This window comes from Mizuhopecten yessoensis, unplaced genomic scaffold (genome assembly GCF_002113885.1).
Source record: "Mizuhopecten yessoensis strain PY_sf001 unplaced genomic scaffold, ASM211388v2 scaffold7763, whole genome shotgun sequence".
NCBI lineage: Eukaryota > Metazoa > Mollusca > Bivalvia > Pectinida > Pectinidae > Mizuhopecten > Mizuhopecten yessoensis.
In genome coordinates this window covers 1,365,648-1,379,820 of record NW_018407210.1, presented here as the reverse complement: position 1 = coordinate 1,379,820, position 14,173 = coordinate 1,365,648, and the positions used below count along the sequence as shown (strand labels likewise).

At 36.5% G+C, this 14,173-nt stretch overlaps 1 protein-coding gene across 1 annotated transcript; it reads right to left on the bottom strand.

Annotated features, from left to right (window-relative positions):
- Positions 1-2,899: 2,899 nt before the first annotated feature.
- On the bottom strand, positions 2,900-12,214 carry LOC110454326. Its single transcript, XM_021503778.1, has 7 exons — positions 11,976-12,214; positions 9,442-9,594; positions 8,606-8,793; positions 8,278-8,396; positions 6,535-6,579; positions 5,700-5,810; positions 2,900-3,704 (listed from the first exon to the last, which is right to left on the bottom strand). The coding sequence occupies exons 2-7, from the start codon at positions 9,561-9,563 to the stop codon at positions 3,609-3,611; spliced, it is 681 nt and encodes a 226-aa protein (XP_021359453.1). The 5' UTR covers positions 9,564-9,594; positions 11,976-12,214; the 3' UTR covers positions 2,900-3,608.
- Positions 12,215-14,173: the final 1,959 nt, after the last annotated feature.

The window sequence follows — 14,173 nt, the reverse complement described above, 5'->3', positions numbered from 1 at the left end:
GATGCCCCTTTAACGTTGGTATATTTAAGGATGACTGACGCATCTACAAGATAAACATTTCTATGAAGAAAGAAACCATTTTCTTTCTCCAAGGTCATTGAAGAAACAAAAACTAAAATGCTTGCATTAAAGTGCGAGGAAACTTCATTATTGCTGGCAGAGCATGGGTGGCTCGTGTCTTGGTATCTTTTGCAGAAAACAGAGTTACTGTAAGAACAGATTTAACAGGTTTACATATTTTAGCCAAAAAAAGAAACTAAACATTTTTTTCTATCTCATGCCTCTGACGAACTGAGTTAGTGAAAACAAGAAACAAACTTATGTCGCTCAATCAATAAAATAATTCTGGCAAAAGGTACCAGACCATGTAACATGGGAACTCAACAGATTAAAGAGAAAAATAGTCATCGCACCATATATGGAGCTACAATAAGTCACCGCACCATATACGGAGCTACAATAAGTCACCACACCATATATGGAGCTACAGTAAGTCATCGCACCATATATGGAGCTACAATAATAACAATGTTAAATAAACAATAGGAATCCCCTAGTTTTCCCTATCATGATAAACAACAGGACACCGATTGTTCCTTTTCTTTTCATTATTATGCAACTTGATCAACCCTTGTTTCTATTTTGTTTATCGTTATAAACAACGGGACACCTATTGCTCCTGTACTCCCAGTAATTTTATTTGAGAATTTTATAGTATAACATGGTCATATCTGTAACAAACTCCTACAGGTAGTAGTGTTATCCTGTACCTCCAAACAAAACTTGTAGGAAGCATATGAAGCTTACTTTACAACAATATTATGACAAAAAATCAACCATGTAAAATGTCGATTCACACCAATAGTTCATGTATCTCACTTATTTTTACAGTGAACCCTGACTTTACCGACTCCTCGTTCCAACGACATCATCTAATATCTAATATGATATTAGCTTTCTCTGTCTTCAACTTAAATTTTACAGACACACTGTAATATAAGATTATATTTTTCCATCTTACTCTAGGAAAATGCATGTTTCACTATATTTCGAAAATATAAAAAGAAGTTAAATCCTAATGTTATAGCTGTTTTTGTCTCAGTCAATCAGAGGCCCTGATGGCCATCTTGAATCCCGAAATTTAAAAGTTGGACATTTGATATAAACACATCCCCAATTTATCGCTCCAGGAAACTTGTTGAATTCTTCTTATTAGTTTTAAAGGAGTTGTCCAGACAAATTTTATCAATGGCCAGACAGCCGGACAGACAAATGGACAAGTTGATTCCAGTATACTCCCCCTGACATCATTACAGGGGAATAAAAAGACATCTTCCACGCATATTGCACATCCATTCTGAATACATAACTTTCAAAAAAAACTTTTTTTTTTTTTATATACAATATTTTGCAGAAAAAACATTTACCCGTCAAATATACATTCATAGGTAAACATATCAAAATCCCTCTTATTTTACATGTAACTGTATATAAGACTATCTGATGGAATCATGTCGACTATGTACATATAAATAACTGTCAACATAAACTACAGCAGCTTGTTACCTGTACAAGCATAGCAGTAATGCAGAGAATCAATACTCATCAATTGTTCAAGTTGTTAACATCCGAATTAATGAAAATAACTGAAAGTCTTAAGTTTCACAACAGTCAAATCTAACAAAACAACAGGACAGAAAAACAATACCCGTCACACCCATTGTGATGCAATGACAGAGTGGGAAAAAAAGCAACAGGGAAAGGTTGGTCCTGTTAAATTCTGAAGCAAACCTTTCTTACCATTTAAACATTTAAGGCAAACATCCTTTCTTTTAATATTTATTTGGTAACCAACACTTTATGAGCAATAATGATACATTGTATGAACAATATGGGAAAAATATAAATGCCTTTTTCCAAAGATTCATCATGATCAATAAATTGTTGTCGGGGCAATAAATAATAAGCACAAAGAAGGAACAAAAACAAACAACACTATAATATATAATGGTACACCTACCACAGCGCAGGTGAACAATGTACTGTACAGAGTACAAAAACAATGTACAGAGTACACAAACAATGTACAATGTACACATACAATGTACAGAGTACATATACAATGTACAGAGTACACATACAATGTACAGAGTACACAAACAATGTACAGAGTACACAAACAATGTACACATACAATGTACAGAGTACACATACAATGTACAGAGTACACAAATAATGTACAGAGTACACAAATAATGTACACATACAATGTACAGAGTACACATACAATGTACAGAGTACAGAAACAATGTACAGAGTACACATACAATGTACAGAGTGCACATACAATGTAGAGAGTACACACACAATGTACAGAGTACACAAACAATGTACAATGTACACATACAATGTACAAAGTACATATACAATGTACAGAGTACACAAACAATGTACAATGTACACATACAATGTACAGAGTACACAAATAATGCATAAGCTACACCTACAATGTCCGGCATACAATGTATAATAACAATGTACAGAGTACACAAACAATGTACAGAGTACATATACAATGTACAATGTACAAAAACAATGTAAAGAGTACACAAACAATGTACAGAGTACATATACAAGGTACAACTACAATGTACAGAGTACACTAACAATTAACAGAGTCCAACAACAATGTATAGTGTACACAAACATTGACAAGGTACATCTGCAAAGTACAGTGTACAACAACAATGTACAACTACAATGTACACGGTACACAAACAATGTACAGTGTACACAAACAATGTACAGAGTACATATACAAGGTACAACTACAATGTACAGAGTACACAAACAATGTACACATACAATGTACACGATACACAAACAATGTACAGTGTACACAATGTACAGAGTACATATACAATGTATAACAATAATGTACAGAGTACACAAACAATGTACAGAGTACACACACAATGTACAGAGTACACATGCAATGTTCAGGAGTACGCATACAATGTATGGAGTACATATCCAATGTATGGAGTACACATACAATATAAATGTTACACATACCACACACAATGTAAAAGGTAAACATACACTATACAGAGTACATATACAATGTAAAGAATACACATACAATGTAAAGAATACACATACAATGATATGGTTCATACATTACAATGTTTGTGATACCCATACAATAGAGAATGCATCTGTTTAATAAACATCTATATTGAGTATGCATATATATTATAGATAAGTATGCACCCATACATTTTGAAGCATAAACCCTACATTGTATATCATACACATACATTGTATAACACACACACATACACACAATGCATTGTTTATAGTACTAGTGTGTACACACATTCTTAGGGGTGATAAAACACCAAAACAAGATACACCAAATTTTAAACCACTTTGTTTAAATATGTTACTATATAGCTTTGCAAAAACTTGATTTACAGTCCAATGTATTTATACAAACTCATTCATTTTATTCATAACATATATTGAGAAAATAAAATTGCATGTGCCCTTTATACATCTGGTGACAAACACGGGTTGTAAGTGAGGGCAGTAATATTGGTATTCAGTCAGTCATGTGGATAGACGGCCTTAAGCCAGGGACGAGGAATGTATTGTGCTCCGTCATACATCTCAAAGTAGTGGTCCAAACTCGGGTGCATTATCTGGAAATACAAAGTCACTTTTTACAGATGGGAGAACAGGGTCAGAGAAAAAGAATCATTCACCCCCTTGTGGGTGAGATAGAGGGAAAGCAACTTAACTTGTTTGGCAGTTTAAGAATCTTTCCCCTCGGGTTGAGATTCCCCTATCTCAACCGAAAGGAGGTGAGAGATTCTACTAGTCCTGGGCAAGAAAAGTTTATAGGTAATATTTTATCTTACATATACATAAACATAATCACAATAAGACAAAAACGATGTGAGGGTAATCAATGCTTCAACACCGAAACTTCCAATGAAAAGAAATGCAATAGGAGAAAAATACTGTAAAATGTCCTGGATATGAAAGAGTGATACTACCTTCATCAGAAAAGTGTTAAGTTAAAGTACACATTGTGATTACTTGTAATGTACGGATGCAATGTAATGTACAATGGACGGACCCTCATATTGATGATATAATATACAAGGTACAATGTACGGACCCTCATATTGATGATATAATATACAAGGTACAATGTACGGACCCTCATATTGATGATATAATATACAAGGTACAATGTACGGACCCTCATATTGATGATATAATATACAAGGTACAATGTACGGACCCTCATATTGATGATATAATATACAAGGTACAATGTACGGACCCTCATATTGATGATATAATATACAAGGTACAATGTACGGACCCTCATATTGATGATATAATATACAAGGTACAATGTACGGACCCTCATATTGATGATATAATATACAAGGTACAATGTACGGACCCTCATATTGATGATATAATATACAAGGTACAATGTACGGACCCTCATATTGATGATATAATATACAAGGTACAATGTACGGACCCTCATATTGATGATATAATATACAAGGTACAATGTACGGACCCTCATATTGATGATATAATATACAAGGTACAATGTACGGACCCTCATATTGATGATATAATATACAAGGTACAATGTACGGACCCTCATATTGATGATATAATATACAAGGTACAATGTACGGACCCTCATATTGATGATATAATATACAAGGTACAATGTACGGACCCTCATATTGATGATATAATATACAAGGTACAATGTACGGACCCTCATATTGATGATATAATATACAAGGTACAATGTACGGACCCTCATATTGATGATATAATATACAAGGTACAATGTACGGACCCTCATATTGATGATATAATATACAAGGTACAATGTACGGACCCTCATATTGATGATATAATATACAAGGTACAATGTACGGACCCTCATATTGATGATATAATATACAAGGTACAATGTACGGACCCTCATATTGATGATATAATATACAAGGTACAATGTACGGACCCTCATATTGATGATATAATATACAAGGTACAATGTACGGACCCTCATATTGATGATATAATATACAAGGTACAATGTACGGACCCTCATATTGATGATATAATATACAAGGTACAATGTACGGACCCTCATATTGATGATATAATATACAAGGTACAATGTACGGACCCTCATATTGATGATATAATATACAAGGTACAATGTACGGACCCTCATATTGATGATATAATATACAAGGTACAATGTATGGACCCTCATATTGATGATATGATATAATATACAAAGTACCATGTACGGACCCTCATATTGATGATATAATATACAAGGTACAATGTACAGATCCTCATGATAATGATAATAATATACAAGGTACAATGTACGGAACCTCATATTGATGATATAATATACAAGGTACAATGTACAGATCCTCATGATAATGATAATAATATACAAGGTACAACGTACGGAACCTCATATTGATGATATAATATACAAGGTATAATGTACGGAACCTCATATTGATGATATGATATACAAGGTACAATGTATGGACCCTCATATTGATGATATAATATACATGGTACAATGTACAGATCCTCATGATAATGATAATAATATACAAGGTACCTACCCTCATATTAGTGATAACTTGTAAGTTTTCCTGGGGTACATATGTCATTTGAGGAGACATCCTGTCTCTCGTGTCCACCAGGATGGCAAAGTTTGGCACTTTCCTCCAATGCTGTAATACACATATGTTCTCATCTATAGCAAGCTTTTATCATTTCATACAGGGACACAGAACCAGATTCAGGCCAGTTTAATAAAATATTTGTGTACAGGATTATGTATAAATACTGGGTATAGGGAGATTTCACCACAACTTTCACCATTCCTGTCCTCTGTAAAGAGGGCGAATTTAACATGACAGGGAATACTGCAAGTATTTGAATGGCAAATATTTCCTAAAACACACTACATAAAAATGTCAAAATTTTCAACATGCAAGTACAAAAGATTTGAGTAAATTGTCAACTTATCAATTTATTATTGTAATTACCAAAGTATGGATTGTTTTAGCAGGGTAGAAATACTGGATGTAAGACCCCAAACAAACAAAATTCTACCAATTACATTTCTAAAAGTGCAACTCAATTAATATACAGTACAAAAGGTTGATACATTGTCAATCTACCATTATTTATGAATATATACTGTAACGTAGGCTATTTTAGCAACATCAAATTGTAGACTACTTATGAAATGCTGAAATAAGAATTTCAAACAAAACCCAGCTATAAACAAACCTGGTCTGCTACAAAATAATACCTGCATTAAATGAAATACTAAAACAAGGATTCACAGTTTGACAATCACTAAAGTTTAACTGTTTACCTTTTATGTTTTGACACAAAACTAAGTCTCCCTACCATAATCAGCTGTATAGTTTGTATAGTATTACTTACTGATTTGTCTGCTGCGTGGTTGTCTTGTAGCCAGGATTCTGGAGCCTGGAATAGAAATGCAACATGTGCTCATTTATCTACTCAGTCGGGAATACAGACATCTTGTATATACTAAACTAACTCTGGCTATGGCCTCCAAGCCTATTACCACCCCTCTGTACCCTCAGACATTGTGAATACTAAACTTACTCTGGCTGTTGAAACCCAGCCTATTACCAACCCTCTGTACCCTCAGACCTTGTGTATAATACACTTACTCTGGCTGTGGTGTCCATAATACACTTACTCTGGCTGTGGCGTCCTAGCCTATTACCAACCCTCTGTACCCTCAGAAATTGTGTATAATAAACTTACTCTGGCTGTGGCATCCCAGCCTATTACCACCCCTCTGTAAACTCAGACCTTGTGTATAATACACTTACTCTGGCTGTGGCGTCCCAGCCTATTACCAACCCTCTGTACCCTCAGACATTGTGTATAATAAACTTACTCTGGCTGTTGCATCCCAGCCTATTACCAACCCTCTGTACCCTCAGACCTTGTGTATAATACACTTACTCTGGCTGTGGCATCCCAGCCTATTACCACCCCCCTGGACCCTCACACCTTTTGGATAATACAGTTACTCTGGCTGTGGCATCCCAGCCTATTACCCCCCCTCTGTACCCTCACACCTTTTGTATAATACACTTCCTCTGGCTGTGGCATCCCAGCCTATTACCACCCCCCTGGACCCTCACACCTTTTGGATAATACAGTTACTCTGGCTGTGGCATCCCAGCCTATTACCACTCCTCTGTACCCTCAGACCTTGTGTATAATACACTTTCTCTGGCTGTGGTGTGCATAATACACTTACTCTGGCTGTGGCGTCCCATCCTATTACCGCCCCTCTGTACCCTCACACCTTTTGTATAATACACTTACTCTGGCTGTTGCATCCCAGCCTATTACCATCCCTCTGTACCCTCAGACATTGTGTATAATACACTTACTCTGGCTGTGGCGGCCCAGCCTATTACCACCCCTCTGTACCCCCAGACCTTGTGAATAATACACTTACTCTGGCTGTGGCGTCCCAACCTATTACCACCCCTCTGTACCCTCAGACCTTTTGTATAATACACTTACTCTGGCTGGGGCATCCCAGCCTATTACCACCCCTCTGTAAACTCAGACCTTGTGTATAATACACTTACTCTGGCGGTGGCGTCCCAGCGTATTACCACCCCTCTGTACCCTCAGGCCTTGTGTATAATACACTTACTCTGGCTGTGTCGTCCCAGCCTATTACCACCCCTCTGTACCCCCAGACCTTGTGAATAATACACTTACTCTGGCTGTGGCGTCCCAACCTATTACCACCCCTCTGTACCCTCACACCTTTTGTATAATACACTTCCTCTGGCTGTGGCATCCCAGCCTATTACCACCCCCCTGGACCCTCACACCTTTTGGATAATACAGTTACTCTGGCTGTGGCATCCCAGCCTATTACCAACCCTCTGTACCCTCAGACATTGTGTATAATAAACTTGCTCTGGCTGTTGCATCCCAGCCTATTACCAACCCTCTGTACCCTCATACATTGTGTATAATAAACTTACTCTGGCTGTGGCATCCCAGCCTATTACCAACCCTCTGTACCCTTAGACCTTGTGTATAATACACTTACTCTGGCTGTGTCGTCCCAGCCTATTACCACCCCTCTGTACCCTCTGACCTTGTGTATAATACCCTTACTCTGGCTGTGGCGTCCCAGCCTATTACCACCCCTCTGTACCCCCAGACCTTGTGTCGTACCACCTGTCCAACACGAAATTGTACATTAGGAGCTCGGGGACTTCTTGGATCTGGGTCACCTGTGAAGGAAGGATATTTATCTTAATCTCGTGTATTTGCAGAAATATGTGTCATATTGTAGTTGAACAGATATTTTTTTTTATCTTTTTGTATAATCATACTCTTTTGTATCTTCCTTAAATTACCAATAGAGTCCAAGAGTTGAGATAATGTCAGAATTGTCTTCCAGTGAACAGAGCCTTGATCAACCTTCCTAGCAAAGTCTTACCTGCAAAATAACCCAGCGGGTCCTTGTACTTGAGGACCTCCACCGCCGGCGACTCCCCATTCACATTGTCCTGGCCAGTGTAGGGGGGGATGTTTTCATGGAGACCACCAATTATGTCCATGCACCATTGTTGCCATGACTTCCATGATAGGTACTTATTTTTAAAACCCACAGCATTGTTGAGTAAACTGAAAACAAGAGAAATATGCATGTGGAGGAGTTAATTTTCACACAAGTTCAGTTTGTGTATAAGCTGATACAAATTATGTTTAGTTCAGTTAACAGTGACTTTTTGAACTTGTGATTGTCTCATTTTTAAGAACCAGCAAAAACACTAAAACAAAAGAAAGCAAAACAACAGCTGTTGGAGAACAGAATAGATGACATCATTAATTAAAATATAAATAGGTTTAACAATATTTGGTGAAGACAACCTAATGAATCACATCTTTGAAACCAGCATGCCATTATAAATTACTTATCCAAGTCCAATAGTTAAATATACCCCATTTTGGGCCTCATGAATGTGAAATATGGTTCATCAAACTGCTTACATTTTAATTAAATGGCTCACTCTGAGAAAGATAAGCAGCCTCTCCACTGTGCTGATCCAACACTGCTCGAATCTTCAAATTTGAGGACACTGTTGCTTTCACAGCTTCATGATCAAGGTATCATGCAGGAACACAAACAGTAACATAAAATCTACCTGTGCAGATTGTAAACCCATTCTTACCTTTTTTTCAACATTTTACAAGCATTAGTAAAATTGCTAAACTTGAACATATTTTTGTTAGGTCTTTGATAGAAGAGGTAAAAATGATTTATATAATTACTTCCTGACGGCAAAAGTTCTCTGTGACTCTGACACGGAGAAGTACTGGGAGACAAAGTACTGGGCTGGCACGGCTAGGAGCAGCAGTCCTAGCTGGATGGCCGCGCCGCGTTCTAACGGCATCCTTGTTGTATGTCCTTCTCACCAAAGTCATCTGTAACACACCCAAACATTACTGTCTACCTCAGTTGTTTACATTGATGGTACTGATAGTGAGACCTAGCATTACACTTTAATCATTAGAATATTGAATCGTTGCTAGTAGCTATATATATAGGCACAACTTCAACTCGTTATCCAGACCAACTTTCTAGTCTGACATCTGAACAGAATAATTCTACTGTAACTCAGCAGTGCTGTAAGTTATTCTACTGTAACTCACCAGTGTTCTAAGTAATTCTACTGTAACTCACCAGTGTTCTAAGTTATTCTACTGTGACTCAGTAAGTGAGCAGTGTTCTAAGTTATTCTATTGTAACTCAGCAGTGTTGTAATTTATTCTAAGGTGACTCAGCCGTGTTATAAGTTATTCTACTGTAACTCAGCAGTGTTGTAAGTTATTCTAAGGTGACTCAGCCGTGTTATAAGTTATTCTACTGTAACTCACCAATGTTCTAAGTTATTCTAAGGTGACTCAGCCATGTTATAAGTTATTCTACTGTAACTTAGCAGTGTTCTAAGCTTTGAGAAAAGTCAGTTGAATACTCACATGCTATAATGTTTACCTCTATGTATTCTGAAAAAATAGCCAGTTCAAAGTTTATGAACAGCAGACTATTTTTGCTGGCGACCGATTGCAACATTTAATGAGAACACTGGTCCAGTTTAACAAATTCTATGTACATTATATGCGTGTTATTGTTTGTACATGTATATGATATGAAAAGTGCAAATAGGGTATAGAGCATTAAAACATATTGTTACATCTATCAGTGCTTGCAGTCACTACGCAAATTCTGATATACTTTCAGGACAATGCAACATTGATTAATGGATCGCTCTGCCTCAGTGAATCCAGGTAGGGTTAATTATTAATAAAGCTACAGAGGTGTTGTCTTGGTATTCTATTTTGTGGAGTCAATATACAACCCTCGCAACAAAATCCATGTACAAATTGACTCCTATTTCAGAGCAGATATCTAGACTGACGTGTATAGACTGATGGATTGATGGTACTGTAAATGCTGATTATTCAAGCCTCAATCATCAACGAGTACATGACTAGATCTGGTTAGGTGCTTTAATTATCATCATTAATGCTAGTGCATTAAAACTGCATGATACACACATACAATGTACAAATGCAAATGACCTACGGATATGGTTACTGTCACACATATAGATAAAAAAGACCTCTGGTTATGGGTCGAGATCACATATATGTATATACATATAAAAACAAATGATCTCCAGCTATATGGGATGAGGTCACACATACAAATACAAATGACCTCTGGCTACAGGGGGTGAGGTCACACATACAAACACAAATGACCTCTGGCTACAGGGGGTGAGGTCACACATACAAATGACCTCTGCCATATGGCCCAATACTTTCAGGTCACTCAGTAATCTCTACTAGATCAGTCTTAGCTATATATAAGAAACTATAGGTAAAATCAGCAATGTCCTGCTGTTTCCAAAGATCTCTTAATTGAATATGACCAAGAATGAAGTTTGAAATGAACTTTCATTGCAAAGTAAGCTTAGCTAATAAAATATAGGGTCAAGTACATATAGAAAGGTTATGTCAAGGTCACACATATGCATGTTAGTACAGCATGTACATTATATGTAGATACATGTGCACAAGACATGGACAGCACATGTACATGCACAACATAGAGACCATTTGGTCACGTGACCTAGCACATACAGATCAATATAGATTATCCTATTTATTGTAACAATATATTTTACATTTAATTGCATATAGCAGTAAAGAAGTTGCTCCTTTTTGGTACAACAAGCTTAACATAATACATTAAAACCATTAAAAATATGCCAAATATGTAATACATATGATGATGCTAATGGTTTGTAGGATGATCAGACCACTCTGTATGACTTAATTTCTATTTTTCTCCTACGTTGGGGTTTAAAAAAAACCTGACATGTCTCGTACACCGCGTACATGGGATGCACATGATACCAATTGTTCTGTAGCTGCTCTGCCCCTTTGTACTGCTTGGCAATATGAAGGCCGACAGCTGTGGGTTTATGATGAACTAGTTTTCGCTGTTATATTTCGAACACTCTATATCAATAGTATTGATTATAAGTAACCTAAGACGACCTAACTCAGTGTTGATGACAGTATGTAGGTGACAAGTAATTGTAAATGATATCTAGAATATGCATTAGATATACAGCCTTCCTGTAGTGACATTAAAGTATAAATCGTTACTGTACGCGCTCATACATGTATATCAAATTACAACTGAAGTCTGAATAGAAATGTGAACATGATACAAATTTAGAAGGCCAACTGACACCTGACTAGCAGGCCTGCATGTCTGGCTATCCCCAACTTACTCCATGATGCTGCCAGATGCCATGTGTCCTAAGTCTTTAGTATTTTCCCCAAAATTAACACAAAATGTAAACTTAAGGCAAATCTAAGTCATCCTCCTATTTGCCTCCAGGCAGTGGGTCGCTGGAAAGTGTCGTGTTGTGTTGATTCAACAGTTGTATGTTCCACCAAATCGAAATAAGCCACGACTGTGTTTACATTCATCACTTCCGGTAATTTTACGACATTCAACTTATAGACGTAACTTATTGTTTGCATCTTTATTTTGTTCCTTTACTTTCAAGAGTTGCATTTATTTCCGTTTTTTGCCGAATCATGTCTGAAATGCTTAGTTATATACCAACAATCTAAACTTGTGATATGGGTTTCCTTTCAAGGGAGACAACTATAACTGAATTAAAACAAAGAGGCATAATTGGCCTGGTCAGAACATTAATACAAGGCCGCTTTCAATTATCGCGATCCAAACGGTTGAATACAATTTGTTGTGTATTTTAACTTTTCACTTTAAGTTTTTAGATAATTATCTATCAATCGGTATAATAAAAAAACACTTTTATGGTTATGTTTCCACGATATATTAGTTACATAAATAAAGGTGTTTATTTTGAGCTTCTGTGCCGTACATCGGTTACCATACTGATATTGGTTGATTTAGCTGTAGACTGACACTAATGGAATAAACAAATCAAGGACATATATACACCGACTATTCTGATACTACGAACAAGAACACTGTGTCATTAGAAACCCTGACTTGTTCCTATTGTTTTAATTATTAAAGTGCAACTGTTTCAGAAAATGCCTATTACGACTGCCCGTTGTATAGTGTTCAATAGCAAAATGCATATATAATATACATTGTACGTATTTTACTAATTTATCACTGTCTGAAGCAGCACTCCCCTTCTTAATTTTGAACTCGTCTGATAAATTGTGCATCTTGTAAATGAACCTGATCCGTGATCATGAACTGCAGCATATTTTAGCCAGTAATTTAAATATTATAGTATATGATTATATGATTGATAATATGATTGATTACATGATTGATTAATTGATTGATTAATTGATTGAGTCATCAAACACAGATGGCTGATGATAATGTAAAAAAGTCATGTTTCTGCAAGATGTATGTAAGGTGTATTTCTTTCGAGTTTTGTGTACATATTGTCATCAATTAAAAACCTGATATTGATTACTGCAGACATTAAAATGCAATTCATATGACATTTACTGAAAAGTTTGAAATATCAACACGAACAGTTTTTGAACAGTTTTTTTAACATCTTCAGGTGTGGATCCGAGATTTCGTGATGAGTTGTGTCACACTATTTTCAGAATAAATCTTCCAATTTTATCATATACATGCCAATTGAGACCGCCATTTAATAAAACAAATCCCGTTCTTGTTGTTAAATATCGTGTTAAAAACCCAACAAAAAGCAATGTCGTGAAGCCTAATTGAGTTAAATATCACCAACTAGAGCGAGACAGTGTTAAATATCACCAACTAGAGCGAGACAGAATTAAATATCACCAACTAGAGCGAGGCAGAATTGAATATCACCAACTAGAGCGAGAGAGTGTTAAATATCACCAACTAGAGCGAGGCAGAATTGAATATCACCAACTAGAGCGAGGTAGAATTGAATATCACCAACTAGAGCGAGACAGTGTTAAATATCACCAACTAGAGCGAGGCAGAATTAAATATCACCAACTAAAGCGAGGCAGTATTAAATATCACCAACTAGAGCGAGGCAGAATTGAATATCACCAACTAGAGCGAGGCAGAATTGAAACTCACCAACAAGAGCAAGGCAAAATTAAATATCACCAACTAGAGCGAGGCAGAATTGAATATCACTAACTAGAGCGAGGCAGAATTAAATATCAGCAACTAGAGCCAGGCAGAATTGAATATCACCAACTAGAGCGAGGCAGAATTGAATATCACCAACAAGAGCGAGACAGTGTTAAATATCACCAACTAAAGCGAGGCAGAATTAAATATCACCAACTAGAGCGAGGCAGAATTGAATATCACCAACTAGAGCGAGGCAGAATTGAATATCACCAACTAGAGCGAGGTAGAATTAAATATCACCAATTAGAGCGAGGCAGAATTGAATATCACCAACTTGAGCTAGGCAGAATTAAATATCACCAACTAGAGCAAGGCAGAATTGAATATCAC